Consider the following 27,122-nt stretch of genomic DNA (forward strand, 5'->3'; position numbering starts at 1 on the left):
ATGCTAAGTGTTACTCTTGCAACCAGAGAATGAATTACTGTTTCCAGAAAGGGAATTCCTGAAAAGGAACTGAAAGTTCAGATCAATCTCCTTTTCATAAATTTTTGCTTACTTTAGATGGTCTCAAGCTAACTTGTAACCAGTGCGAAAATACTTCAAAGTATCAAGTAACAGGAATTTTTCTGCCTTTTAGCACAATTTAATCATCTCCTACTGCTTTAGTTACTACACGCAGTATTAAATGTGCTTATCTTAAAAGTTAAAACCTTTTCTGGTGTACAGTTACAAAGATACCCATTTTAAAATAATTTAGTGGTATTTGCAGATAGCTATGAAGAACTGGATTTCTGTGCATTAGGGTTGTACTAATTAATCTACTTCTGCATAAAGGGACTCTATCCTGAATCACATGGAATCGTTGGCAATTCGATGTATGACCCAGTGTTTGATGCCAGCTTCAGTCTTCGAGGGCGAGAGAAATTCAATCACAGATGGTGGGGAGGTCAACCAGTAAGTTTCAGATTCCCTCTTCCTCCTTCCCTCCTCCCTCTCCTCCCGTCCCCCTGTGCTGTGGAACATAGCCAATAATAATAATTAAAAAAATACATCTGTGAACAATTTGTACCTAATCTTCCCCCTGGCTGGCTCTGCGTCTGTCAATTTAATGTAACATTTTGAGTTCGCTTTTGCTTTTCAGAATAATAAAGCCATTGATTATGGAACGGTGCTTGCATTGATAAGTATAAATTAGATGTGGCTAGCAAAACCCCTCGCTTTAGGCAGCAGTTTAACACTGTATGTTCATCGCCATGGCATAATGTTTCTTTTTATTATGGGTTTCTTGGGTTTTCATCCTAGCAATGTTCTTGTGGCAGTTTTAGTATTAGTGTTCTGTCAGTGTAGCATAGCACAACTTCATAATTATTATTTAAGTCCACAAAGGATCACTGTTACTTGACCTGCTGCAGACGCTGTGGAAGTTTGTGAATTTCTGCCTTGACCAAAGCAGTGTTGGCTGAACTGGGTTCTCTCTCTTCGTGTTTGACTGACTTGGTTTCTCTAGCTCTGAATCCTTATTCTGGGCAAGGAAATGGCCTCTTTCAAAGTATTCTGTGTTACTACAGCTAAGGTCTCCTTGCTTCTGCTGTACTTTCCCCTATTAGTGCATGCTGTGGTGGCTTGCTTTGCCAACAAAAGTGGGTTTAAATTTAATTAATAGGTTTGATGTGCAAGCAGCCAAGGTGCATGCACTTTTCATTGCCCCGAATGCTTAAAGAACTATAGTTTAAGAGCTCCCTGAACAGTTAACCCCACAAAAGAGTGAGGTGATGAAGGTGGGGAAATCAGAAGGGGTTTGGGAATACCATAGTCTGTTATTGCTGCTTGCTAAAGTGATTGGTGTCATCCCCCAAATTTCTTAAGACGAAAGATCCCAAGGGGCTAAAGGAAGTTACTCAGATGTTTTTAGGCTTAGCAAGTGTGTGTGTTATTTGTCTGCATGTGGTTTTAGTCTGCAACAAATGTGAGAAAAGACAGTTTAGAGCTGCAAGCACGTGTGTGACAGGCAGATGTGTCTGGCTGTAGCTGAGCCAGAATATGAGGTATTTGTGCTTTTGTAAAATTTGTCAGCATAAGAGTGAGTGTAGCTACTCTCTTGCCCAGCTATGACCTGGCTTAGCTTTTTAGCATGGGTTGTGTGGATAGGAGAGTGAAGAATGTGCTTAGCTATTGTCCTCCTAGATGTGAGCAAAGAAGCAGGATCGGAACTAAGAGCAGTGAAAGGGTGGCAGTGGGTAACATCTTCCCCCATCTTGGCTGCAGCCAGAGCCACATAGCTAACCACCAGTGCCTGCTGCAGTCAGGCACTGAGCTCAAAGGCAATATTGTGGCTCAGCTGCTGTGTGACGATGTGTTGAGCAGCTGTGATTTTAATTATACATTGCAAATTTAATTGTGTGTCTTTACTTAATCACAATTAGGTAGGAGTTAGTGGGGAACGAACTGTTGGAGACTGTACAACTGTCTGTTTTTAAACTGATATTTTTAAAGTACAATGTACATCTATAAATATTTCATCGTCTGCTGTGTTGAGTGGGGAACATTGGTAATACCCGCACTCACCTATTAGAAACACCTGTGCTGCTCCAGAGAATAAAAGTTTTTCTGGATTGTAAATAGGTTATGAAAAATATCAGCTGAGATTTCAAGAAAGTTACACAACAGTCAATGACTGTATGCTGGATTAAATCCTCGGGACGGGGAGGGTGTTGCATATGACAAGAAAGGACGCTTAAATAAGCCAGCTGACCTGAAGAAGTGTCAAAAAGGAAAAACACACATATAATAAACTGGAAATGTCATTGGAAAGTTGTGAACAAAAGCATAGAGGAAGGGCTAGAATTCAATCCCCACACACTTAGTGTGAGGGAAACCTGTAAGTTTGGCAAACGTGATAAAGTGGCTATAGTGGTTGGGTAAGGAGGTGGTAGATCTTTTGCGGAAGTATGAAGTAAATGATACTCTCTCTGCATGTGGATGAATTGCACAGTTGATAAGGGAATTGTTGATTGTTATGGGAGAAAAAATGACCTCTATCTATACGTGGGCTAGATACAGTCCATTTCTAATTCTTTTTTTATAATTTTGTCTAAATATCACATTGACATAGACTGCCAGAAATAGCTAGGTATAAAAAGACAAGACAGTAGTTTTAAGGGGGGAGAAAGGGAAAGCTGGGTTGCATATCACTGAAATCTTGTCTGTCATATTACATATTCATCTGGGTCTTTTTAGGTCTTAGGTCTCAACCTGGAGTACTCAAACAGCAGAGTGGTACTTGGTTTGCACAGAATTGGGAATTACTGTTTTACTGCCCAGGAAGGCAGGAAAAGTGTCTGGGATTCCCAATCCCCTATTATGGCTAAAACTACCTAGAAGAGAATGTAATTTAATGTTGATAATTTCTGAAATGCTTTCTTGCTTCTGGAAGCTGGCCTATTGTATATGGCTTTGTTAAAATGTGAGGGTTTTGGTGTTTCTTCTGTGGTGTGTGGTGGTTGTTGTTGTTGATGTTTTTTTGATTTTTTTTCTAATACTCAGCATCTTTCAGGGAAACAGCCAGATTGTCATGAACATCAGTGGGAGCTGGCAGATGAGTAGCTGAATGTTTCTACACCAGGAATTATGAGAAATTAATTTTAAGACCATTAGGAAAAGGAGAAGGGGTGAAAAAGGTAGCTTGGAAGTGTTTCAAGGTGCTTCAGCCTGTTGTTGGATTTCCTGAAATCCAGTCTTCTGATTTAGTATACAACTTATTTAGTATACAACTTATTATATAAGCTTTAAACTACCTTGTTTTCAAAACAAAAGTATTTGACAGAAAACAGCCGCAAAACCACTCCTTGTATTGCTACAGCATCTCACAGAAATTAACATCAGGGCCCATGTTCCCAAGGGGGAACTAAGTTTACTGCTCATTTTTCATGACACTGAGACTCTGTTTTCATCCCAAGTAAATTTAAGTACTAAATTAGGCCCCAGCTGCCTTTGGCTTCTGTTAAGCAGTAGTTTTCCATGTCTTGATTTTATGTAGTGAGCTTAAGCTTACACTGCAGACAATACGCTGCTTTTTTTTTTAGTCATCTTTCATGATGCTTAGAAATAATCCATTGGCCTCCCCAAGGTCAGAAGGAGACAGGTATAAAACTGCCAAACTGTGGTTAATGGGGACATAGGGGCTTCTTCGGAAGGTAACCCAGCTTGGATCTGAGTTTGGCTCCAAAGATGCCTCTCTCTTCAGAAATATTTTAATTATAAAAGTATTGAAAGTTGTTTAGGGCACCTTGTATGAAGCTTTATTTTCACTATTAACCTTCTAAAGAGAATTCAACCCTCAAAAAGGGCCCAGCTTGAGATGCTGAGATAAACTTTAAAAAGGGCCCTGACATTCCTCGATAAGTGACAGCATGTAGGGAAGCTGTCCTTAGTCTGCAAGGTATGCCTGTAGACATTAGGCATCATCGCTACGCATCTTAACTGAATATTCCTGATTTTATCTAAATTTCACATTCTATATAAATCTTTGGGATAGAACTATTTTGCTCTCCTGTTCATTGGGATTTTGTTGATTTTGGGACTCTAGCAATTACAGAAAGAACTTACTTTCATTTTCTTGTCTAGTCAGCCAGAGCATTGGCAGGATAGTTACATTTGAGGGGGCCAGGCTCTGCAGAAAGCTGTCATCTGCCTTTTTGTCCAAAACACATTTTGCAAGTACTTTATTGATTGGTGGGGGAGGCATGTCTATAATTGTCTTTTTGTAACTATTTCTTTTTGTCTAGCTTGAGCCATAAGCAAGCAACAGGGCTCTTTGCATCTGTCCAGTTATTTAAAAGGCTTCTTGTACCAAAATTTTCTGTCTAGGCAAGAAGGCAATACTTAGTTGGGCGAGATCCTGCTAAAGAGTAAGGAGTGGAAGGGGCTACTGCATGTTTTACTTTGTTGGCAGGACAATTTGCAAATGGCCCAGGAGTGTAACATTTGGCAGCATACTGGTATTAATGTTGTATGTTTTGACCAATCTTGTACACATTTCTTTACCTGGGAAATGCTGTGAATTCCCCTTTCCCACCTTTGCCTGGGTGTGGAAGGGATTTCTATTCCATGCATTACCAACTCTGCTGCAGTGGGTGTATGTGCTTCCTCTCCTCCTGACATGAACCTCCTTCACCGGTTGGTGAGTGGGAACATGTTTGCTCAACTTGGCTCAAGGGCCGGACTTCAGAGCTGTCCCTCCCATCAGCCCTGGTCTGAGATGTGCTGCTGCCAGTCCTTTTGTAGTACAACAAATATGGGGAAGCCTTTGCAAAGTTATGGGCTCTTATTTATTCATGGAAGATTAAAGGTAGGGAGGTGCCCCACTTTCTGTGCAGGTATTCAAGGACAGTTCAACAGCCGACTTGAATAACTCTTGTCATGGTTTAACCCCAGCCTGTAACTAAGTGCCGTGCAGCTGCTGGCTCACTCATCCCCGTGAGGGATGGAGAGGAGAATTGGGAAGGAATGTAAAACTCTAAGACTGAGATAAGAACAATTTTAATAGTTAAAATAAAACAATGGGAGGGACACCCCCCACCCCCATAATAATAATAATAATGAGGGAGAAGGGGACAGGAATAAAATCCAAAGGGAGGTGAGTCAAAAACCAAGTGATGCACAATACAGTTGCTCACCATCTGCTGATCAATGCCCAGCCAGTCCCTGAGCAGCAGTTGGCAGGCCCTGGCCACCTCCTCCCAATCTATATACTCAACATGACATTCTATGGTATGGAATATCCCTTTGGCTAGTTCAGGTCACCTGTCCTGGCTGTGTCCCCTCCCAGTTTCCTGTGCCCTTCCAGCCTGCTTGCTGGCAGGGTCTGAGAAACTGAAAAGTGCTTGACTGAGGTGTTTTTAGTTGTTGCTAGGTGATATTTACACTTCTATCAACATTATTCTCACACCAAATCTGGAATACAGCACTGCACCAGCTACTTAGAAGAAAATTAACTCTATCCCAGCTGAAACCAGGACAATTCTGTAGGTAATATCTCTGTGCAAGTGTGCCTAGCAGTCAGAAGAAGGGAGAACTTGGGACTTCCATGTTCCATATGGCATTGCCACCTAAACTGTTGCTTAGCCTGTCTATTTTTATCCATAAATGAAGGAGAAGAATTGTAGTCATTCAACATAGAGGATGTAAAAGACAGTAATTCAACTTACAGGATATGTTTCATATACAAATAGAAAAGCATGTATACTATTTCTTGGGATGTTTGCCAGTGTACTAGGGTTGAATCTGTGGGTCCATAATTTAATAGGTGGTCTTGCATTGGAAAAGTTGGATATTCTTTAACTCCTGTGGCATGGTATGAAGACAGAGTGGTTAATATTTTTTTTTTTCTCAGTATTTATTCCTCTCTTTCCTGCTTAAGCAAATAAATTCACAAATATGGCCTTTATATAGCTTGCAATACAATAAAGTTTGTCCCATATGCAAACCATGGGTGCACAGCTGACATAGTTAAACAGCTGACTATAAATTTCTAACATATTAATAGTTAAAACCAATGTATTTACATATGGCAAATAAATTACATAAGCTCACAAACGGTACTGACCTTGCAATGCCTAACACAGCAAACTTTATGGTAAGTGACCTGAACAGATGTGACCAGCCATAGAGCATATATAACATATTGCTTTTACATGCTGAGTACTGGAACATTTAGGATTAATTAACTTTAAGACTGCAAGCCTAACCAACAGAGAGGAAATGGAACCGTAACCTTTATTGCTTCTTTAATTTAAATTGTTTTGCATGGATAAGGTTGAAAGGACATCAGCTAACTTTTTTTTTTTTTCTATCCTGCATTGACTGACAGTGTAGTGTTAGCCTGCAATAGGCATGACTTGTAGTCTGCCTTGAAAGACAATGGATTTGATTTAAAGACAGTGAGAGTTGTTCAATGATTTGGCTGCAGTAATAGTTTGCCATGCTTTTCTGCTGGAATTACTAACCTATAGCTGAGGGTAGTAAGGAAACTTTATGTGCTCCTATCAGCTGCTTCAGTTTGTTGTCTGATTTTTACCTAGCCAGTAAAGAGCCTAGTAACCAAGGGTACTTCTGGTAGAGATTGCTACCACTAGATTCATCTGCAATAACTCTCACAACTCTAAATCACAGTGGAAATTTGATTTAAAGCTTGTTCCATGCAGATAGAAATACTTCCACCTAGATGACTGCTGCTTCTCTGCATGCTTAAAGACATCTCCGTAAATACATTGTTACCAGCAGCAGCTTTAGGTATGATGTTGAATAGTGTTGAATTTTCTTATTTTGGTTTTAGTTAAACCAAAGATGTCTTGGTTTTGGTTTTTTTCCCCTTAAAAAGAAGGAGGTGGAGGTTGAGTATTATTTTGCTGAAACCTGGAGCTGAACCAGGCTCTGCTTGGCAGTCAGCATGGAGTCTTCCAGAATCACTTCTCCAATGTGGTCAGTTGCTGGCCTTTTGACTTGCTGGTCTTTGACTTTAACAGATCATTGTCTTAGCTGTTGAGTTTATTTCAAGTGCAGCACACACATGTCCTCATCCAAACAGTTAATGCCAATGTAAACAGCTGCATTCCCGAGGTGAAATACTTGGGGGAGCAGGGAGGGTGTAGTTTTTTTTCCCTGTCTGAAGCCAGTCTGGGTGCCTTTGGACTGCCCTTACTGCTTGCTTAGGGGTGCGCAATTAGAAGTGATCTCCACTTACTTGCATTAGGCCTGGTTCAGAAAGGTGTTCATGCTGTTTTCATGTGGCACTCATGAAGCACGGTCTCCACTCAACAGGAATAAAAAATAGCTGCCACCTTCTTGCAGGCATGCTGGGTACCTTGGCAATGTACGTAGGGCCTAATTATTGTTCTGTCAAGATAACTACTGTTTTACTTGCTTGTCCGGAGGGTGGGTGTCTTTTGGCACATGTTTAAAACTGTTGCCTAGAATAGACAGGGTCATGGCTGATTTCAGCAGTGCTAACAGTCAGGAGCAGCTTCAGCTGCTGAGGGTGGAACTTGGCTGGTCTGATTTGGCCAACCAGGCAGGTTGGACCACTTGGATCTGCGCAGGCCAAAGCACTAGAAAGGCAAGCTAGAGTTAACAGATGGTAAAATCCAAATGCTGAATTCCCTGGACTTATTTTGTTGGTACCTTCCCAAAGATATCTGTAAAATTATTTAAACTCTGCAGGAGCACAAACACTTTGAAAGAAAAAACTGCTGCAGCTCTGTAGGGACAATGGTTTTCCAAGTACAGCAAGACCAAAGAGCCTAACAGCAGTGGAACTGATGCTCCTTGTGCTGAATTTGTATTTGACATCTTTTCTCTACCATGAGGGAATTCTACTCTAGGAATAAATCTGCAATGCAAAGAAAAATGTAATTGCTTTATGTTTGGGCCCTTTTTCACCTGGGCAGCCCATGAACCACTAATGAATATGCAGTAGCTCCTGCCTTAGTTAGACACAGGGTCTGGGCTGAGGTTATATACCCTGTGCTGATTTATATGACATAAGCGGGTTTGTGGGTGCATCCTTGCACTGCAGTCACATCTCTGACTGCAGCTTCTGGGCTCAGTGACATGAGCAGTGGATTATAGACATACTTCCTCATCTCTCCTGTTCATCTGCATTTTTCTGTCCCATCCTGTCAGGACTAGTATTCTACAAGCATTTGAAAACAATGTCCCTGTTATTCAACAATTCAAAGCCAAATTCCAATATAAATTCAAAGCCTTTTTTTTCCTTTTTTTGGGGGGCAATTACTTTGCAGCTGTATCATCTTGTGGTCGTCACCATGCAAACCCCAGTGCTGGTGGAAGGCTGGGGCTGCAGAGGCTGAGGGGTGTGCTTGTGGATCGCCCCATTTGGTGGTAGCTTGACTATAGAGTAATATGAACTAACCCCGAAATCAGACTCCTGAGGAGAAGCACATGAAAACAGAGAAGGATGGGCTGCAAATCCATGGCCATTCTGTTCCTGCTCTTGGTGCTTTTTAGTTAACCACCATTCCTATAAAGTTACCATGGATATACTCTTCCCTGGAAAAGAGGATACATGACCAGAAAGTTAGAATACAATAAAATGTGATTTAAATTTAATTGGATTGAGTCCAGTGAGATTTGGAAGGGTGGAAGATGAGAGATAAGTTAAAGGGTGTGTCTAGGGCACTGGAAAGGCAGAGATGACCAATTTTCCCATAAGTAACAGTATCCAAATTCAATTGCTATTAACTATAGTCTCAGTGTGCAAATGAGCTTTCATCAGACTCTGCCAAATTTATTTAGATTAAGACTGGTGCATGAATAATTCAGGCATGACATTTGATAATGTATGCCTAGATGACAGTGGGTTATCTACCTTGCCTGTTAGAGCAAGGTAGAAGGGCCTTGAATGTATTTTCAAAAGATTTTAAGCAAACCGAAGATTTTGCAATTAAGTAAGGAACTATGTTTTGACTTAACTGCTCATGAAATGGATAAATTGCAGTATGCATAAATAATGGGAAGAAATAATCTAGTTGTGTACATAATACTGGACTTCAAGCCATTACCACTTTTGAACTTAGTTTTGAGATAATTTGTGTAGTTCTTTGCAAGAGAAACTTAATTCTGTAGGCTTACAAACTCCTGTTGCTTGCTTTCCCTGATTGTGGACCTTGCTGAGGTTTGGTCATTCTCATTCCCCTGCCTTGTATAGATACTCATAGAACAGAAAAGAGAGAGGGTGAAGGGAGAGAGAAGGGTAATGAGGATGACCAGCGGTATGGTATGGCTTTCATTAGAGAAAGATTAAACAAAGGCTACTGCTGCTCAAAAAGGAATAAATAGAGGGGAATGTAGTGCATGTTATATAGAAGCGGGAAGAGAAAGGATTAATGACCTGTTTTCAAAGTATGAGAACAGTACCCTAAACCCAGTGAAACTGGCAGGTTTAAACCAAATAAAAATATACTCATGCACTGTGCGACTACGTTGTGGAACTTTCTGCTACAAACTGATTTATAGCCAGGAAAACATATGGGATTTGAAGGATTGAAAAAAGGATTTGAAAAGTTCATGGAGATTGTTTTTGTCCTTTACATCAATCACCGCTTTGTGTGGGTTCAAAAAGATCTTAAACATCTATAGAACATCTGCTTGCTTTATACCCCTGCTTGCTCAACTACACCCTTTTTTGTGTATTCTTTTCTAATGTATTTTCTGCTGATGGCTACTAATGGTAGAATATGGGGGAAGTGGGACATTTATGCAGATGCTGATTAGTGTTAAGCTGTGTTGAGTCCTGAGAATCCTCCAAAGCTAGAACTAAAAGGGGCAGGTGACTAATGGCTGGGTCTTGAAAATTAAATGAAATACTGGAGAAATTCCTGGCCGTGAATCTTAATGCTTTATATTAAAAGCAACACAGAGATTTAGGGGTGAAAATCCACACCATGGTGGCTGATCCAGTGCTACAGAATTTGTATAGGTTTGTCACTCCACATGTTCAAATTAGGGATGCAGGCTGAAAACTGCAATTTTCACTTCTAGGCTCAGGGTAGAAGAATGTGTCTTGAAAACATTTTCTTTTTATTTCAGAGGGTCATTAAAGATCTGAACACATTCTAATCCTCTTATGTTTTCCTCATTAGATTTGGATTACTGCAGCCAAGCAAGGGGTGAAAGCTGGCACGTTCTTCTGGTCTGTGTAAGTGCCCTCTGTTTTCTGGAGATTTGTGACTAATAATTGGGAATTAATTTGGTGCAAGTGTTTATGAAGTAATTTTCCCTACTCTAAGCATTTGATAACTTGGAGACTGTATCTGTAACCCTTCCTTGTTTCACTTGTGCAATGTTTCTGATGACTAAAGCTGATGCTACAGTTTGCTGCTTTAAGTTCATATGCTAATTTTTAGTAGCTGTCTGAAGAAAAGATGGGTGACTATAAAAAAATTACTTTCCTTCATTTCATGGTGTGTTGTTTTGCCTTGTTAGTATTGCTAGCCATGTTTCCTAGTCCTCTGAGTGTTCAAGGAAGACTCTTGTATTGTCCTCTTACGTCATCTGACATCAAGAACCTAATTGACTCAAGCCTTATTCATTTTACAATCTAGTCTGACCTTTGAGTAAGATATCCAGTTTCCCTTTCCTAAAAGACAGCCTTGAGGATCTTTGCTGTTTATTCTTTTGTTTAATGCTTCCAAATTGTCCCAACTAAGATGTATCTTCCTAACCGAAAAGGAATGAATTTTGATCATTTCTGAGTTCTGAGGATTTCATGTCAATCAATTTCTCTATTTCATTTAGTGGCAGGATTGCAGGAACAAAGAAAATGGGCAAACTGTCAAGACTGAAGTACCAAGGGGGGTTGCCTATTTTTTTGTGATTCCATTAGTAATAATACTCTAAATTATTATTATAGCATATGGAGGGAATAATAAAATATACCACATACAAAGCTGATCATAGGTTTAGGCTTGCAAGACAGGTTATCTGACAGAGCTCTGGTCTAATGCTTTACAAAGCAAAGACATTAATTTGATTTCAAAGCTCTACAACTACATAGTCACCATAGCTACCCTGGCCAATGCATACCTGGGGATATAAAATGTTATGGAAGGTAACTAAGGATACGGTATATGAATGGCAATAGTAAGGGAGTGAGACAGCTGCTTTATGTATGAATGAAATATATATGCCTTAAAACTGTATTATTTAATATGGCATATAGAATGTTTTTTGGGAAAATTTTCAGGCAAACTCTTTTAGGAAAACAGAAGTGTTACAAACATCTTACTCATAAAAGGCTTAATAGAAATAATGTATTTTTTCCATATTGTACAATTAATAAAAACTTCAAAACTGGGTAATAACCAAGAATATTATTCTAATTTATGATACTGCCTTGTTTGCAAATTTTATCATAAATTCTTATTTTTATAGTTGTTTTACAACCAAAAGTTCTCTATGTAGTTGGAGATTGAGGACCACTGTTGTTCTACAAGGCTTTTGGCATCTCTATTTCTCTGTCAGACATTTCCAGAGGGTGCTGAATTCAATTCAGCATGGTGAATCCAAGACGATTGTATCTGATTCCTGTCTTGGGACTCTGCTATTGATCTAATGGAATCTGGACTGACTATGCTATTGTATTAAAGTAACTGTGTGGTCACTGACCTGCAGAGCTTTCCCAAGATGAGAAATTTGGAACTTTCAAAACAGATTTTTATAAGGTTAGTCATTCTCATAGCATGAACTTGGCCTCAGCAGCCAAATGAGAAGTCTCAGGATACAAAGAGTGAAATAAGAGGAGTCTGTTTTGCGGAGTGAGAAGTTGTCAAAATTGTGCAAGTCACCGTGCTAATGCCTGGTGTTTCAGATGGCTCTGCTTTGATTTATACCAGCCTAGTCCTCACTTTGCTTACTATTAAGTCAATGGGAACTTTTCCAGTGTCTTCAAGACCACCAGAGCAGGAGGGTTATTTAAACCTGTACTGATATGAACAATGTAATGGTTTTTACTCATGCCAGCTATCCAGTGGCAGCATCGTTGTGCATAAAAAAAGGTTCATCTGGGTTAAAGCTACCAGAATGGATCTTTATTCACTCCTGCTTAGAACAGTTAGATTTACTGCCTTGAGTTCTGACCCCAGTTACAAACATTTCATTGTATTTCTTTTGGAGCATGTGGACATCCAGGAAATCTGAAGTGATTCTGTTTGCAAAATAAGAATCAGTACCAAGCAAGAAAGAAGGTACAACATACTAAAAGCAAATGATGTTGTTATGATTGATTTTAATCATGTTAGAATCGGTTCATAGCAAGGCTTTGTCGATGCTTTTTGTATTCTGTGATAACAAGGTATATTTTTGTATTTTGTGGCCCAGTGTCATCCCCCATGAGCGCAGAATATTAACAATACTGCAGTGGCTAACCCTTCCAGACAATGAAAGGTAATTCACTTATTGTAATCTGCTGTTGAATGACTGCTAGCTTGTCGTCTTAAAAGTAGCTGGAAGAACAAGTGGAAGTTTAATTCTAAAAATTATTTTTGTCTGTCACATGCTGTCACTGATTTAAGGATTTGTTTGGGGTTTTTTTTGATCTCAGCTTTTAACCCTCAGCATTTTGATTTTTCTCAATAAATGTATGGTATGAATTTATTTCTTATCAAGAGGCATGTAGTTACATGGATTAACTTGGATTGTTCTTGTCCTACTGAGTCTAATATGGTTTTACAACCTTACAGGCAATGGCAGTGGCAGAACTGGACCCTGAGAACTGCGAAAATGTTAAGATTTTAATTATGAGTATTTCTTAGTACACAAGTTCCCACATGCTGCTGGCTGCAAAGCTCAGGCAAGCTGCTGTTGTGACCTCTCCTACAAGACTTAAAAAGAGCGTGTGTCCTCAGATGGTACCCCATGTGCCTCCCTGCATGTGTTCTTGGATTTAATAAAGCTGTAGAACAACTAATTGCTTAATCATACCATGGAAACATATGACTGAGAAAGTTCTTTTTCCATAAAGCCAGCTCTCATTGGAAGGTTGACATGATTTGACTTGACCTAATAGGTCTGGGGTTTTTAATTGTTGTTGAAGAAAAGCTATCCTGAGCGAGACCTTCCTTTCTTTCAGGCCTTATGTTTATGCTTTCTACTCTGAGCAACCAGATGCTGCTGGCCACAGATATGGTCCTTTCAACTCAGAGGTTAGTAGATTTTCTTCTGCAGAAAAAAACACATCTTTAATACATTTTTGGGAATAATTGCCACTGCTCAGGAGTTTTTAGCAACTTTTTTTCACCCGTTTCTGCAGTATGCTTCACCTCTGCCAGAGAAAGCAAAGTTACTATCTAAAGGATTTGTTACGTAAGATTCACTTCTGAGAGAAGGAACTGCCCGTGCCTTTCAGGAGGCTGCTTCTGTGTGATATGATAATGCAAATGGAAAGATTTATTTGATAAAGACAGGAGTACATTTGGATGCAACAGCATAATTTAAGTTTCACCTAACAGTTTATAATTCTTAAAAGTAATAAAAATATAATGCCGAAAATACTGAGGATAAACACAGAGAAGAAAAAGCTTACTTTAAAGCTGACAGCCTGCAGTAGCCAAAGCAATAATTCCAGTCTGTCGCGAACTGTAAAAAGCTGCTATTTCCAGTTTCACGTGGGCCCTACAGGAGTTCAGAAAGCTTTGCCAGTACTGTTTCCTCAGGACCAGACTGCTGAGTTTGGAAAAAGTTTCGAAGCACTGTAAGGTATTTTAATGAGAAATTGTGTGCAAAAGACTACAGTACATTAACCCCTTGTATGAACTTTGGGTAGCTGGCTGGGACTGATGAGTACTGCTTCCTTGCCAACACTGTTCAGGTGACAAAACTTAAATACTGTGTGCTTTTCTGGGATTTAGAGGGAGGAAAAGTAAATTCTGCACCCAAAAATCCTGCTACTTTGGATGGCTGGGATCTGGCATCTCCGATGATCTCTTGACATCTGGCAAAGGTCCTCTAGTTTCATTGCAAATGTAGGCCTGCAGATTGCCATCGTGAGACTTCAGGAGATATTATACATGCTTTTTAAAAATGGTAAACAAATGTTTGTAAACCTTCAAAAACTGAGGAGTGTATCATATACCTGCTCTTTGGAAGGTAACATAAATCTCCCTGACCAGTCAGGTACCCAGCAACAGTTTCTTACTTGTTTGGTATACATCTGATAGCTGTCCTGTACTGGAGAAGAAAACGTATGAGCTTGCTGTGGGTAGCATCCCTGTTAGAGCAGTTTGAGACATGGTCCCAGAGCAGTAGGTGTGAGGAATTATTCTAATCCAGCACTGAAATACCATACTGGATAGAAGGAAGTAGTCCTTTTTCTGGATAAGCAGTGGTTAAAATCTCCCAACACTTGCTAAATTGACAGGCATTGATATGTCTCTGTGTTCTCATTTGGCTTAGAACAGGAGAGATGTCTGACTCTGTCAAGCAAGGTATCGGTAATGAGGGCCCTGATTCCAGGATATATTGCTCACTGATGCTTTATAGTTCCTCTTATTGAAGTGTTACAAATACTGTGTGTGTCTTATGACTGACAACTCTGATTTTATTTATCTGTAGACAACCACTTCCTCTGAACAGAGTTGTGGGGCTCTTTCCATGGAATTAAAGGAGAATATGAAGATGATGACATTGAGTTTGTTCTTTAATTTGCAATTTGTCTTTCACAAACCAGTTTACCAATGGTAATCTAGTTTCAGGTTAATTATAAGTGTCTAAAAAGTGCAGTGTAATTATATCACCATAGGAGAAGTCATCATAAAAAGCAAAAGTCCCCGGAGGATCTTATTGTTTGGATGTTCTTTTGGATGGTTATCTGAAGTTTGACCTCTAATTGCAAGGCAAAGCTTAGGCTTTTAATAAGTGTGAATTAATAGCTTATGAAAGGTTTACAGATAAATGGATTTATGCCATTTGTGTTAAACACAAGAAGAGCATGAAACTGATTTTTAGCAAATTAAGAACAGATGAGTTAGCAGATGAGCATGTATGGGTTTGCAGTTCAAACAGTAGATGTAACTTTGTGAATGGAAATTTCAATAAATGAATACAGATGTGTAAGTATACAGATGCTGAGATTTGCTAGGGGCCTGGTTTCAGGATAAAAAAGCTAGGAAGTATTTTATATTGTTTCTCTTGACACTGTTTTCAACATAATTTTTAGGAGCTATGAAATTTACTTGAATCAGCTGGGAAGAAAGTCCTCAAAGGGATCCCTTTCAGCTGCTTCCTTGATACTGAGAGCATGACCTCCCTGTGAAATCATTCTTTTCTTGTATACAGCTGGCAGCAGTTAGACAGATGGAGTAGTACTGACCACTTCATTTTTCTTCTTGGAAAGGCAGATCAGCCAAACAAGCTCTTACCAATTTCATGTTATATTTAAGATGGAATTTTTATTGCTTCTGAAGACTGAGGATTTTATGTTGAGTTTTTCTTGCTGCATTTAGTAGCTTGAGGAATAACTTTACACCTTGAAAACCTCCGAATCTTGCAAACATCCATTAAAGTGAATGTTTGCTAGAGCTTATTATACCAAATAATGTTCTAAATGCATTTTAAATGTAAAGTCTTAAAGGTCTAATGGTATCCATTACTGATAGTTTTCACCTTCCAGACTTCAGTGCATGGCACTTAGAGCTTCATGGGACGTGCACAACAGCTTATGTACAGACTCTCTTAAAAGCTAGAAATAAGGGACTGAGATGCACTTAAACTTTATCGGTGAATTGCCAGTGTTACTGATATAAATGGAATACAGATTAAGGCTAGTGTCCACTAGTGTAACTTTGCATGTCCTCTTAACATTATGTGTAAATGAGTTGGTTGTCTAGGCTTCGAGGTTTGTTTTTTGTGTGCGGGGTGTGTTTTTTGGGGGGTTTTTTAGTGGTTTTGGTTTTTTTTTTTTTTTTGATGGGACATAAACTTCTTGGGAAGTATTTCATTGGGTTCCATTATGATTCCAGGAGTAGTTATGTGAGTTATCAAATATGTGCTTGCTCTTGATTTACTTCTGCATTATTTTTTTTCTTTCCCTCTGTGCTTCTGCAGTTGAACTCTGGTAGGTTGGTCCGTCCGGGTCAAGAAGCAGAGCTTTGGCTGGCTAGTTACTTTTGTGATGTTACAGTTCCCTTCTGTAAGTGGGGAGGGATTTGTTTCCCTCCTCCATAACTCTGTTCTGACTCCTCTCAAGCAAGACTAAGATTTGGCTGGTTAATAAGAACTTGGCTTTTTTTTCTCCCCTCCTAGCTAACTTTTTTTTGAAAATAAAATATTCTAGAAATATACTACTATAAGAGCTCTAAAATACATCAAAATCTGGCACCGCTAAGCCATTCCTGCTGCTCCTCTAACATGCTGTCTTGAGACGGCCATTTTCAGTGTTCAGACCTGGGTCTCCTGCGCTCGCGTGTTTCTGGCATTGTGGAGCTCTATCTGAGCCGATTCAGAGACAGTAAAATGAGAATCCTTCCTTTCCCTGCCGCTCCTCTCATCAGGACTGCACAAAGCTTGAAGCGTTTTAAAAACAGAAAACTCTGGTGCTGCTTTATTAAAATGCCTTTCTGGAGAGAGACGAATGAGACTGGACTAGAATCTCCTTTCCAGCTGCTTGCCTTGGAAGCAATGAAACAGCATGGCAGATGGTAACATCCCCTTCCTCCCTTCCTTCCCTTCCCTGTTTACATAGCTCTGTAACTGAACAACTGTGAGAAGCTGCCTAAGCACACAGAAGTTAAATATCATCATAAATCTCCGACTTTTCTCAAGCCTACTCAGCGTGCTCCATTATACACAGCATATCGTAGTTCCTATCTCCCAGTAGGTGTCATCTATCAGCACTTCACGTGTCATCCTGAGCAGTGCCAAGAGCCTGCAGCTTGTGTTAAAGTCAGTGAGAGCAGTACAGTTTAAATTTGTGAGCAAGTTGATTAATGGGATAGTAGTTCCTTCCAATTATGTCTTCCCCCTTTCCCCCACCCCCCATAACTCTGTCCCAGGTTTTTGTGCATTTATTATGAACAACATTATTGCCCAATAAGGCGCAGTACTGAAAGTGCTAAGAAATTTAAAAACTTAAATTGCCCATAAAGCTGGTAATAAGGCAGGTAGCAGTGCAGCTTTCTGATGGGCTGCTGCTAATACGCCCTGCCTAGCTGATTTTCTGAAGGATACAAGCTCCATGCTGAGTCTCGCCTTCATAGCATTTGTCCTGCAGTCCCCAAACTGGCTAGTGGGGTTCTGGTGATTTCAGTGGAATGCGTGGCCTGGCACACAATGGTGGCACTTGCTAAGGTTACTGATGAGGATACCTGGTGTCACTGATTCAGCCAAAAAGTGGGTGTGGAAAACCTTGCAGAAAGCCATTTGGACTGGACGGTTTCTAGTACTCGTACCTGATCACCAGAGTGAAATGTTGCGTTTCCACCAGCACTCTACTCCAAACACTCATTAAATTATATGCAATGAATTTTACTTTAATTGACATTAATTTTACTTGCATTTTGATAATATTAATGGATTAATATTTGATCAATACCTCCCCAATAACGATGTATTTTCAAAACCGGAAGCCCCACCTATCTTCCGCAACACCAATTTCATTTGCTTTTATGCTGCCCGCTGTCATAACTGCTGTTCTGCTTTCAGTACAATTTGGTGGATTCCTCCTTAAAAATAGACAGATCCTAAATTGTCCAAAAGCCTAAATTTTTGAAAAGCCCACAACATTTAAGCTTCAGGATTATCTGGCACAGGTAGCATTACTATTTGATATGAGCTGAGACAGGCTTTTTTTCTGAGTCCAGACATCTCTCCCCGCCAGTACAGGAGAGTAGTTATGGCTCCCCTCTTACTCCGCCTAAGAGACCTAAGAGAAAACTTCCTCCTAAGAGGAGACAGGAAAGACCAGTTGCACCTCCAAAGAAAAGAAGAAAAGTACATAGAGTGGATCAATATTCTGCGGAAGCTCGTCGGAAGAAAGTAAGTTTTTACATATGTTCCAAAATTTTATGATGGAAGTGCCACTTTTCAGGCACTACTCTAGCTTTATTTTTTTCAACTTGGGAGTTTGCTCCATGCTTCAGGTTGGGATTTTGCAGACAAAACCTCTATAAATGTGCTGAAGGACCCAAAGGAAAGCAGCCAAACCAGACCAAGTCCTCTTGAGAGCTACGTTTTTCTTGTTTCAGACTCTGTTTGCATTAGGGAAAGTCGTCTTTATAATTCCTATATTTTGAAATCCAGCCATCAGCTGGAGATTATGTCAGATGATTAAATCCCTGGGAAGATGCTACCAGTGCGGGTAACACTTCTGAGCTTTTACAGATTCCTCAATACATTGTAGCCTCCTTAACTCCCCAGCTCACAGGAGCCTTGTGATTATTTTGAGATTCTGTGTCTAGTCATCATGTTTGTGGAAAAGTCCTGAAAATGTGACTCATAAAATCTAAAAGGGAAATAACTTTAAAAAGTTGCTTTAAAAATATGTATTTTAAAGCCAGTTTGTGACTTTGGAGGGTAGGGGATTCTTGATTACATGATTTCTGAGTGCTATATTTGCAACCAAAGTGGTGCATATGTCTTGTCTGTTTTCACAAGAAAAAGGTCAAACAGAAATTGCTTTATTAGGAAGGAGGTGCAAGTGGAGGAAAAAGGTATTCCTTAGTTTTTTCTTTCTTTCTCCACCCAGCACTAACACACACACTGGGGGAGGGGTTATAGACCACTTCTGTATTATTTTCATTTCAGAGATTTTACTAAATAATTAAAAACCTCTTCAAATAAACAACCTAAATATCTCTTTTTGAAGCTTTCAAAAAAAAGTCTTAACATTCCACTGTATCCTACCAGAGGTTATAAACACTCGTCTCAGTAGCTTTTTTGTAGGGGTGTTTTTTGACTTGTTGCATTATGAACTTAAAACAGTTATTTTGAGTTTGATTCTTTAAGTGCAAAGACATGGCAGACAGGGACATGTAAAAAAATTATCAGGTATAAGAAAACAGGAATTTTCCAGAGAACTTTTAACATGGATTTACCTGAGAGGAGAAGTCATAACTGCTGTGGATGATATTGCTATTACTCATTAATTTGTCATTCCAAGTTATACTACTGATGTGAGCATATGTGGCTACTTTTTTTTTTTCTTCCCCTTTCTTTTCCTGGATGAAAAGGTTATCCAAACTTATCCCCAAGGAACTCTTTCTGAGAAGTCAGCTCTGAAAATTTATGACTATTATTTCAGAAAAAAACATCCTAATATTACACAATATTTCCCATCATATCAGGAAGTTAATCTTTTGGTGCTGTTTGAGAGCAGTGGAATATAGTACCAGCTGGATCCTACCAATTTAAAGAAAACCACGTGGATAAAGTAAAATTTTCTTGCTTCTAATCAAGCTTCTTCTAAGGGAAAACTCAGGAGACAAGAGAGAATCCAGTTGTGGTCTGTATGTCTCGGATCCCATACCCAATGCTTTCCCAATATTACCAACTCTTTATTGTAGCACCATCTTAGAATTCTGTGTATTTTGAAAGACAAAATGTTTCTGTAAGTCTTCCAAAGTCTTGATATCAATTTATTAGGTGAAGAAAGGTATATGCAAGAGTTATTTGTTCACCAATAACTCCTTGGAAGTTGCATCTGGGTGAGAACATGAGCTATAAGAGCAGCATGTTCACACAAAAAATCCTTGCCTGAATATGCCACCTACAGCCAGCCCTAGGCTGCAAAGGCCATTTAGGGAAAAACTAGAGCATTGTATAGAATAATAAAAGATAGCTGAATTGAGAAATTGGAGAGAGAGAATGCAGTGAGATGAAGAAATATTGGTGAGGGCCTTTCTAAAAGCTGCTTTGAACACAGTCAGGTAGTGAAAACTGCAAAGTTGAGGGGTTATTTTTGTAGTTTTCTGTGTGAGTTTTTGTTTCTTTTAAAACCAAGATTTTTCATTTATATTGACTTTCTTACAGTTTCAGAAATGTCTCTGAAGTTTACAGGTTAAATTGGTCAAGAAGGGAGCTAAATAAATTACCATAACTTGAAATCCTTGAAATCTTTGGAAGTATTGTTTGCTGTAATTTTTTATTTGTATTTTTTAAAAGAAGCCTCAAGCTTGCTGACAAAAGTAGCCATTAATGGGAAATCCACCTGGATTTTCAGCTTCCTCGAACAAGCTTTGGATTCTGAGTAAAAGTTGTATTTCCTTATATGATTGATGTTACACAAATAGAGTTTCATAAAAGTGGAATTCCCCTTCACTGAAGAAGTAATTTGTATTTGAGAGTGGAAGAATGCTGAAACAGATAATTGTCTTTCTTTCTAAACTCAAAATGTTTCAAAGTTTTAACTAAACTGACTACTTAGGCTTTCTTGAATTAAAATATTTCAAAATTTTTCTCTTTGACTGAACCACTTCCATATGTTGCAGAAACTGTCCCTCTTGTTCCCTACCATGATTCCATCTCTCATAAGCTGCTTCTCCATGTATTTATAGTGCCACATGGGAGACAACATTTCCTGTCTCATAACCTATCAGACTTGGGAGTATTTAACATCTATCCCTTAATGACTCATGCAGAGGGAGAATTTCTGAACCATGTCTTTCTGGGTCACACTAACATGGTGTTTATTTTTTCTCAGAAAATTCTGCCAAAGTCTATTTTTTTTCTCATCCAAAATTCGTTAGCATTCTGTTTGTCACTGGGAGGATGTTTTGTTGCGGATACTTGGACCAGCCAAATCAAACAGACAAGTGTGGAGGAAGTTGATACACAGTGACAAGAAATGTTTTCTTCTCAAAACCAAAACAAAATCTGAGTAGTCTGCCTGAAATCTTACTTTAAAATTTTTCCCTTCTCGGTGCCATCTGGTAAAAAAGGTTTCATTTTCTTATAGCTGAAAACACTATCCTGTGAACATGTCTTGGTCTTTTCTGTGTTGTTTCTTAATGAAAAGGAAACTTAAATGAAGAAATCACAGTACTGTAGCCATGTCTTCTGGGGCCTGCTGACAATTTTGCCAAAACTGTCATTTGAAATGTTGGAAACTCTTGGCTTTGAAGCTGAAGAACACTCGCTGTGAGCCCCATGTGCTGCTCAAGTGACTTGCGTGTTGTCATCCTAGTATCAGGTGTCCTTTGAAGTGAATTTCATTAAGTGACTTGGCTTATGAATCCGAAGTCCAAAGCTTCATTTCATGTTCATGTTTTGACTAAGCCATTCATATAAAATAGCCTTTTTAAAAAGTACTACTATTTATCTATAAGAAACAAACTGACCCCCAAAGTCACATGCATATTTCTAATATCTATACTTTGTTTTACAAAATGTGTGCGTGTCCATGGGAGGCCTAGGATCAGCCATAACAATCCTTTTCTGTCTTGCGTCAGCATCTCAGCTGGGCTTTCTCATGATGTAGTCGCAGTGTGGATATAGGAAAGGAAATGGTACAATTTTAGGTGTAACAGCTCAGCCAAGGCTTTGCCTCTTGACCTGGATGGTTATCCTGTTAGGGTTTTGCCAAAGGACCTCCATTTGTAGAAGGGGGAACATTGCAATGATAAGAATTAACTTTTCCTTTCTGCATATTTATACAGATGATGGTGAATCCCCTGAGAGAGATTGACAAGACAGTAGGACAACTAATGGATGGACTGAAACAGTTGAAACTACATCGATGTGTCAATGTCATATTTGTTGGTGATCATGGTAAAATAAATAATATTCTTTAGCAGTATATAAAAGTGTGATCAATGTAGCTGTACGTATAACAGGTGGCTTAAATGAAAGTTCCACTTAAGATATTTTTGTGCTGATTTTTTCTGGTAGTTCAAATCCCTAAAACCAGCCAGTCAGTGTGGACTGGCCACTCAGCTCACCTGCTAATTGTCATTGGAGGACACTTCTCTTTCATAACAGTGACCTGGTTTTACATCTCCACTTGAGTTTTTCAAAACCTGCTGGTTTTGATATTGCATTCTCCTTGCATTGGAAGACCATAATGTGCCTAGAGTAATCTTGTTGGCATTTTTTATGGAAGGAGTAAATTTAGTAACACTGTTCTCCTTTTCGTGAGAGAAATAGAACTTTAGAGTGAGACATTTCCATGGCAATTAGTGGGCCAAGCTGTCCTACTAGGAGAAAGACCAGAACATCTGTAAGGGACTGCATCCAGTTTGGATGGAAAATGTCATCAAAATAATGGAGGAAGAGGGAAAATGGTAAAAAAAAAAAAAAAATATTTCAGAATCAGATGGAGAGTCACCTAAAAGCAGATATATTACTTGTTATGTCTCATTCTTTTGAACATCAGAAGAAATTTTACAATAGAAGAAATACTAAATACTAGTAAAAACAAAAAGAAAAAGGAAGTTTTATTAAAGAAATATGCAAGCATGTTTGAGATAAACCTGGTTTTGTATAACTTTATAGAGATGCTACCAAAAGTCCTGTTCTGTTTAGATCTTTGTTTATGAAAGTCTCACAAGAACTTCTACATTAGCAATAAAATGGCATATGCCTTTTTCTGGCTGTGGGGAGGGAAGGGTAAGGGGCAGGAAGAATTTCCAGGGGAGGCACTTTTGTGTTGAGAACTGTCTGTTACTGGCAATACATTCCTCCCCACCACAAACGGCTGTAGGAGAGAATTGTTTATCTTCAGCTGCCTTAGAACAGACCACCAACAGACAATACCTTTTGTGTGCAATTTCTCTTAAAATCCTTTGTTAAAAAAAAAAAGAAAATCCTCAAAGTAGTACACTAAACTAGAAACAGACTGATTTTTCCATGAGCTTTGTTTCGAGATGTGTCAGTCCACACATGGTATATGTAGTGACTACTTCTACAACATCAAGACTGGTATTTCTCTTGTGTAGGCAAGTGCTAAAATCACCCTTAGTCTGACTCCTGTCAGTGTCTGATGTTGGAACTGGATGACTGAAAAGAACAAAAATAAGATTAGCTACTAAAAAAAAAATATAGGCTGTTTAGGGTCTCTTTTGTGGTGCTTTGGAAAACATGTTTATTTTCAAGCCAAATTAATTTTGCATTTTCCTTCTGCAGGGATGGAAGACACTACTTGTGAAAGAACCGAATTTTTAAGCAACTATCTGACTAATGTGGAAGATATCATTTTGCTGCCTGGATCTTTAGGGCGAATTCGCCCTAGGTCTAGCAATAACCTAAAATGTAAGTTTATTTAATTGTACCCTGTATGTCCTGAGAATCTGAAAATCCTGAGATGTATCTCCATGCCTTCCATGGGCTGATGTCCGAAGGGTGTATGTTTGCAGTGTGACAGCAGAACATTCAGAGGGAAGCCCACTGTGAAGACCAGCTGCTCGCTCCCTTCCCAGTCTGTAATTCACAGACCCCATAGAGGTAGAGCTGTGTCACTGCTCACCCTTTTATAGCAAGGAGGAGTGGGAACTCTAAGCCAGTTTCACACACCAGCTTACATGTCACTGTGAGTTTATTTGTGTACTTTTCCCTTCTGTCAACAAAAATGGGACTTGGAGAATCTCAGCACTGCACGGATTGGATCTAAAAAAGGTGTCTGGTACCTTTTGTGAGCTAATGGAAAAAAGTTAATTGTTAATTTTAAAGTCACTAGCTTCTTCGTTATTTTGGCACAGATGAGAAGCAGAGTGGGTTGCTAAACAGCCTGGAGGTGTTGAGGGATGTAAGGAAAATTTAGGGTATGCATTCAGGGCCAATGGTGACAGTAAAACTTGCTGCTTTTTTGTACCGTACTGTTAGAAATTCATCCTGACTTGGCATTTGAGATGAGGTGATCTTTGATGAGAGCATTCAGGGCTCAGGCAGAAGTCTTCTGGTGAAGCTAACTGTAATTTAAAGCATTACAGACCCAACTGCCCTACTACTGCTCCACTGAGGACTACCACTACCTCCAGGGCAGCATACCAGGAGAGGGCTTGTGCCAGAACCATGGCTGCTCTGTTTCAGTGTACCAGGGAAAACCTGGCTTTGCCAGCAGTTTTAAGCTACCATGCAAACTGTGAAACTCATAAACTAACAGTAAGTACCTATGCTTTTTGCAGTGTATGCTACAAGGGTGACAACGTTTGGCAGAGGGGAAGATCAAATAGCTAGGACAGCCAACTGACCCCTCATAACACTTCACATAAACTTTGATTGAGGACAGATTTCACAAAACAATTGGTCTTTGAAAATTAAGTATTTTCAGAATAGTAGAAATCTTAAGGATGTGGTAAAACTTCCTTAGATACTAATTTCTGTATGCATTTATTTCACTAGCTAATTTACTTGGGTATTTATGCTCTAGGAATATGGGATGAGTGTGTAAAGATCTGTTGAAAATAGCAGTTATGTTGATAAAACTTATGAGACTAGCATGAAGACAGAATTCTTACACTTCAGTCTACTGAAAACTTATATTTCAGTTCTGAGAATTTTTTTTTTAAGATCTTTCAACCCTTGAATTCCCAAATTGCTGAAAAAAATTAGTTTTCTTTGGAGGATGAATGGCAATATCTTCCAAAATGATCAGCTTGTCTGACTGACCTCTGAGTCATACTACTGGTTTTCCCGCAATACAGTTTTCCTCTTTTGGCCTCTGTCCACAGCTTCGTAGTTTGAATGTTTGCAATTGCTTATTAATCAGCACTTTGAACACAGAACAAAGAAGCATAGTCCTTAGTTTTATAACTGGGGTTTGCCCCATTAAATGGCAAATTACCACCTTTTTTATTCCCCCTCTGTTTTCCTATTCCATAATACTACCTCAATACTGCAGACACACCTTTGCAATGAATAAGGCAGTAGTTTGTGTTTTGAGATTCGGTAGAGCTCAGCAAGATCATGCCTTAAGCAAGTAGAAACAACAGTAGTTAAGCAAGAGATAATGTTCACTTCCTAAGATTTTCTCTCAGCTTGTTTTTTTCTGTCATGAGTGAAAAATGCTCTTCCCCCCAACAAAAAAAAAAACCCAAAACAACCAAACCAAACTTACTGTGCTTGTTTTGGGCTTCCTGCATCTTGCATGTCTCTTTAATAGTCCAAAGACATATCCAGAATATTTTACTGTGTTTTTTCACATACTCTGTAGTAGCCTATGAAATATGTGAAGTGTTAAAAGGCAAAAAATGCTACATAATTTTCTTACTGCTTCAAAGGAAGTGCATTGTTGAATTCAAATGTGCTTTCAAAATTTTCAAGGAATGTCTTTTTGTTTTGCGATGATTTTTTTTTAATTATTATTTTAAAGGAAGGCAATCAAAAGACTTGAAAATACTTGTTTTCAGAAAATAGAATAAATATTAAACTAAGGTCCAAATGATAAACCAGTGAGCAACACTACCTAAGCAACTGCCATATCACTGAGTAAAGGGTATACAGTTAAACTTCAGTTCATATTCAGGATATCTTACAGAAATCATATAAGAATATGCCAACAAGGCAGATATGGTGGGAGTCTGTTACAGAACATCCAAACAGGATGAAGAGGCAGGCAAAAACTTTTGTAAGCAGCTGGGAGAAGTCTCACAATCTCTAGCCCTTGTTCTTGGGGGACTTCAATTTACTAGATGGCTGCTGGAAATACAACACAGCAGGCAGAAAACAGCCTAGGAGGTTCCTGGAGTGTGTGGAAGATACTTCCTGACACAGCTGCTGAGGGAGTTAGCTAGGGAAGGTGCCCACTGGACCTGTTGTTTGTGAACAGAGAAGGACTTGTGGGTGATGTGATGGCTGGAGGCGTCTTGGGCACCACCATCACAAAATGATATAGAGTTTTTGATTCTCAGATAAGTAAGAAGGGGGATCTGCAGAACAGCCACCTTGAACTTCTGGAGGGCTGACGTTGGCCTGTTCAGGAGACTGGAACCAGAGTCCCTTGGGGTACAGTGCTGAAGGGCAAAGGAGATCAGAAGGCTGGAATTCTGTAAATCCATTGGCAATAAAGAGGGTTAAGGAGAATCTCCATCCTTTATTGGATGTGGAAGGAAACATATCAACAAAAGCTGAGGAAAAGGCTGCGGTACTTAGCGTCTTCTTTGCCTCAGTCTTCAATAGTAAGACCAGCTCTCCAGGTACCCAGGCCCCTGAGCTGGAAGACAGGGATGAGGAGCAGAATGAAGCCCCTATAATCCACGGGGAAGTGGTCAGTGACCTGCTACACCACTTAGGTCTATGGGGCCATATGGGATCCCCCCAAAAGTACTGAGGGAACTTGCAGAAGTGCTCTCTGAGCCACTTTTAATCATTGATCAGCGGTCCTGGCTAACCAGGGAGGTCCCAGTTGACTGGAGGATAGCAAATATGACGCCCATCTACAAGAAGGGCCAGAAGAAGGATCCAGGAAACTACAGTCCTGCCAGTCAGACCTCAATGCAAGGGAAGATTATGGAGCAGATAATCTTTAGTGCTGCCATATGGAATGTACAGGACAACCATGTGATCAGGCCCAGCCAGCACGGGGTTTATGAAAGGCAGGTCCTGCTTGGCTAACCTAATCGCCTTCTATGATAAGAAGACCCACTTAGTGGATGAGGGAAAGGCTGTGGATGTTGTCTACCTAGACTTTAGCAAAGTCTTTGACACTGTTTCCCCACAGCATTCTACTGAAGAAACTGGCTGCTCATGGCTTGGATGGGTGTACTCTGTGCTGGGTAAACAGCTGGCTGGATGGCTGAGCCCAGAGTGGTGGTGCATGGAGTTACATCCAGTTGGTGGCTGGTCACAAGTGGTGTTCCCCAGGGCTCAGTATTGTGACCAGTCCTGTTTGATACCTTTAATGATGATCTGGATGAGGGGATTCAGTGCACCCTCAGTAAATTTGAAGATGACACCAAGTTGGGTAGGGAGTGTTGATCTGCTTGGGAGCAGGAAGGTTCTCCAGGGGGATCTGGGCAGGCTGGGACCAATGGGCCGAGGCCAATTGTGTGAGGTTCAACAGGGAGAAGTGCTGGGTCCTGCACTTGGGTCACAACAACCCCGCGCAATGCTACAGGCTTGGGCAA

The 27,122-nt window shown here is 39.6% G+C and overlaps 1 protein-coding gene across 6 annotated transcripts in view; it reads left to right on the forward strand.

The window, feature by feature from the left end:
- ENPP2 (ectonucleotide pyrophosphatase/phosphodiesterase 2) overlaps nt 1–27,122 on the forward strand; it is a 76,686-nt gene that overhangs the window by 31,128 nt on the left and 18,436 nt on the right. For 5 of the 6 annotated variants that reach the window (XM_027792096.2, XM_027792097.2, XM_005241198.3 and 2 more), the window contains exons 8-13: nt 391–510; nt 10,215–10,270; nt 12,451–12,516; nt 13,202–13,274; nt 21,720–21,831; nt 23,185–23,310. In XM_027792096.2, the coding sequence (XP_027647897.2) occupies nt 391–510; nt 10,215–10,270; nt 12,451–12,516; nt 13,202–13,274; nt 21,720–21,831; nt 23,185–23,310 (553 nt within the window). Of the gene's footprint in view, nt 1–390; nt 511–10,214; nt 10,271–12,450; nt 12,517–13,201; nt 13,275–16,173; nt 16,184–17,944; nt 18,103–21,719; nt 21,832–23,184; nt 23,311–27,122 lie in introns of all 6 variants that reach the window. The other variant, XM_027792099.2, reaches the window with a different exon arrangement.

The sequence above is a fragment of the Falco peregrinus genome, chromosome 3, assembly GCF_023634155.1.
Source record: "Falco peregrinus isolate bFalPer1 chromosome 3, bFalPer1.pri, whole genome shotgun sequence".
NCBI classification, from domain to species: domain Eukaryota; kingdom Metazoa; phylum Chordata; class Aves; order Falconiformes; family Falconidae; genus Falco; species Falco peregrinus.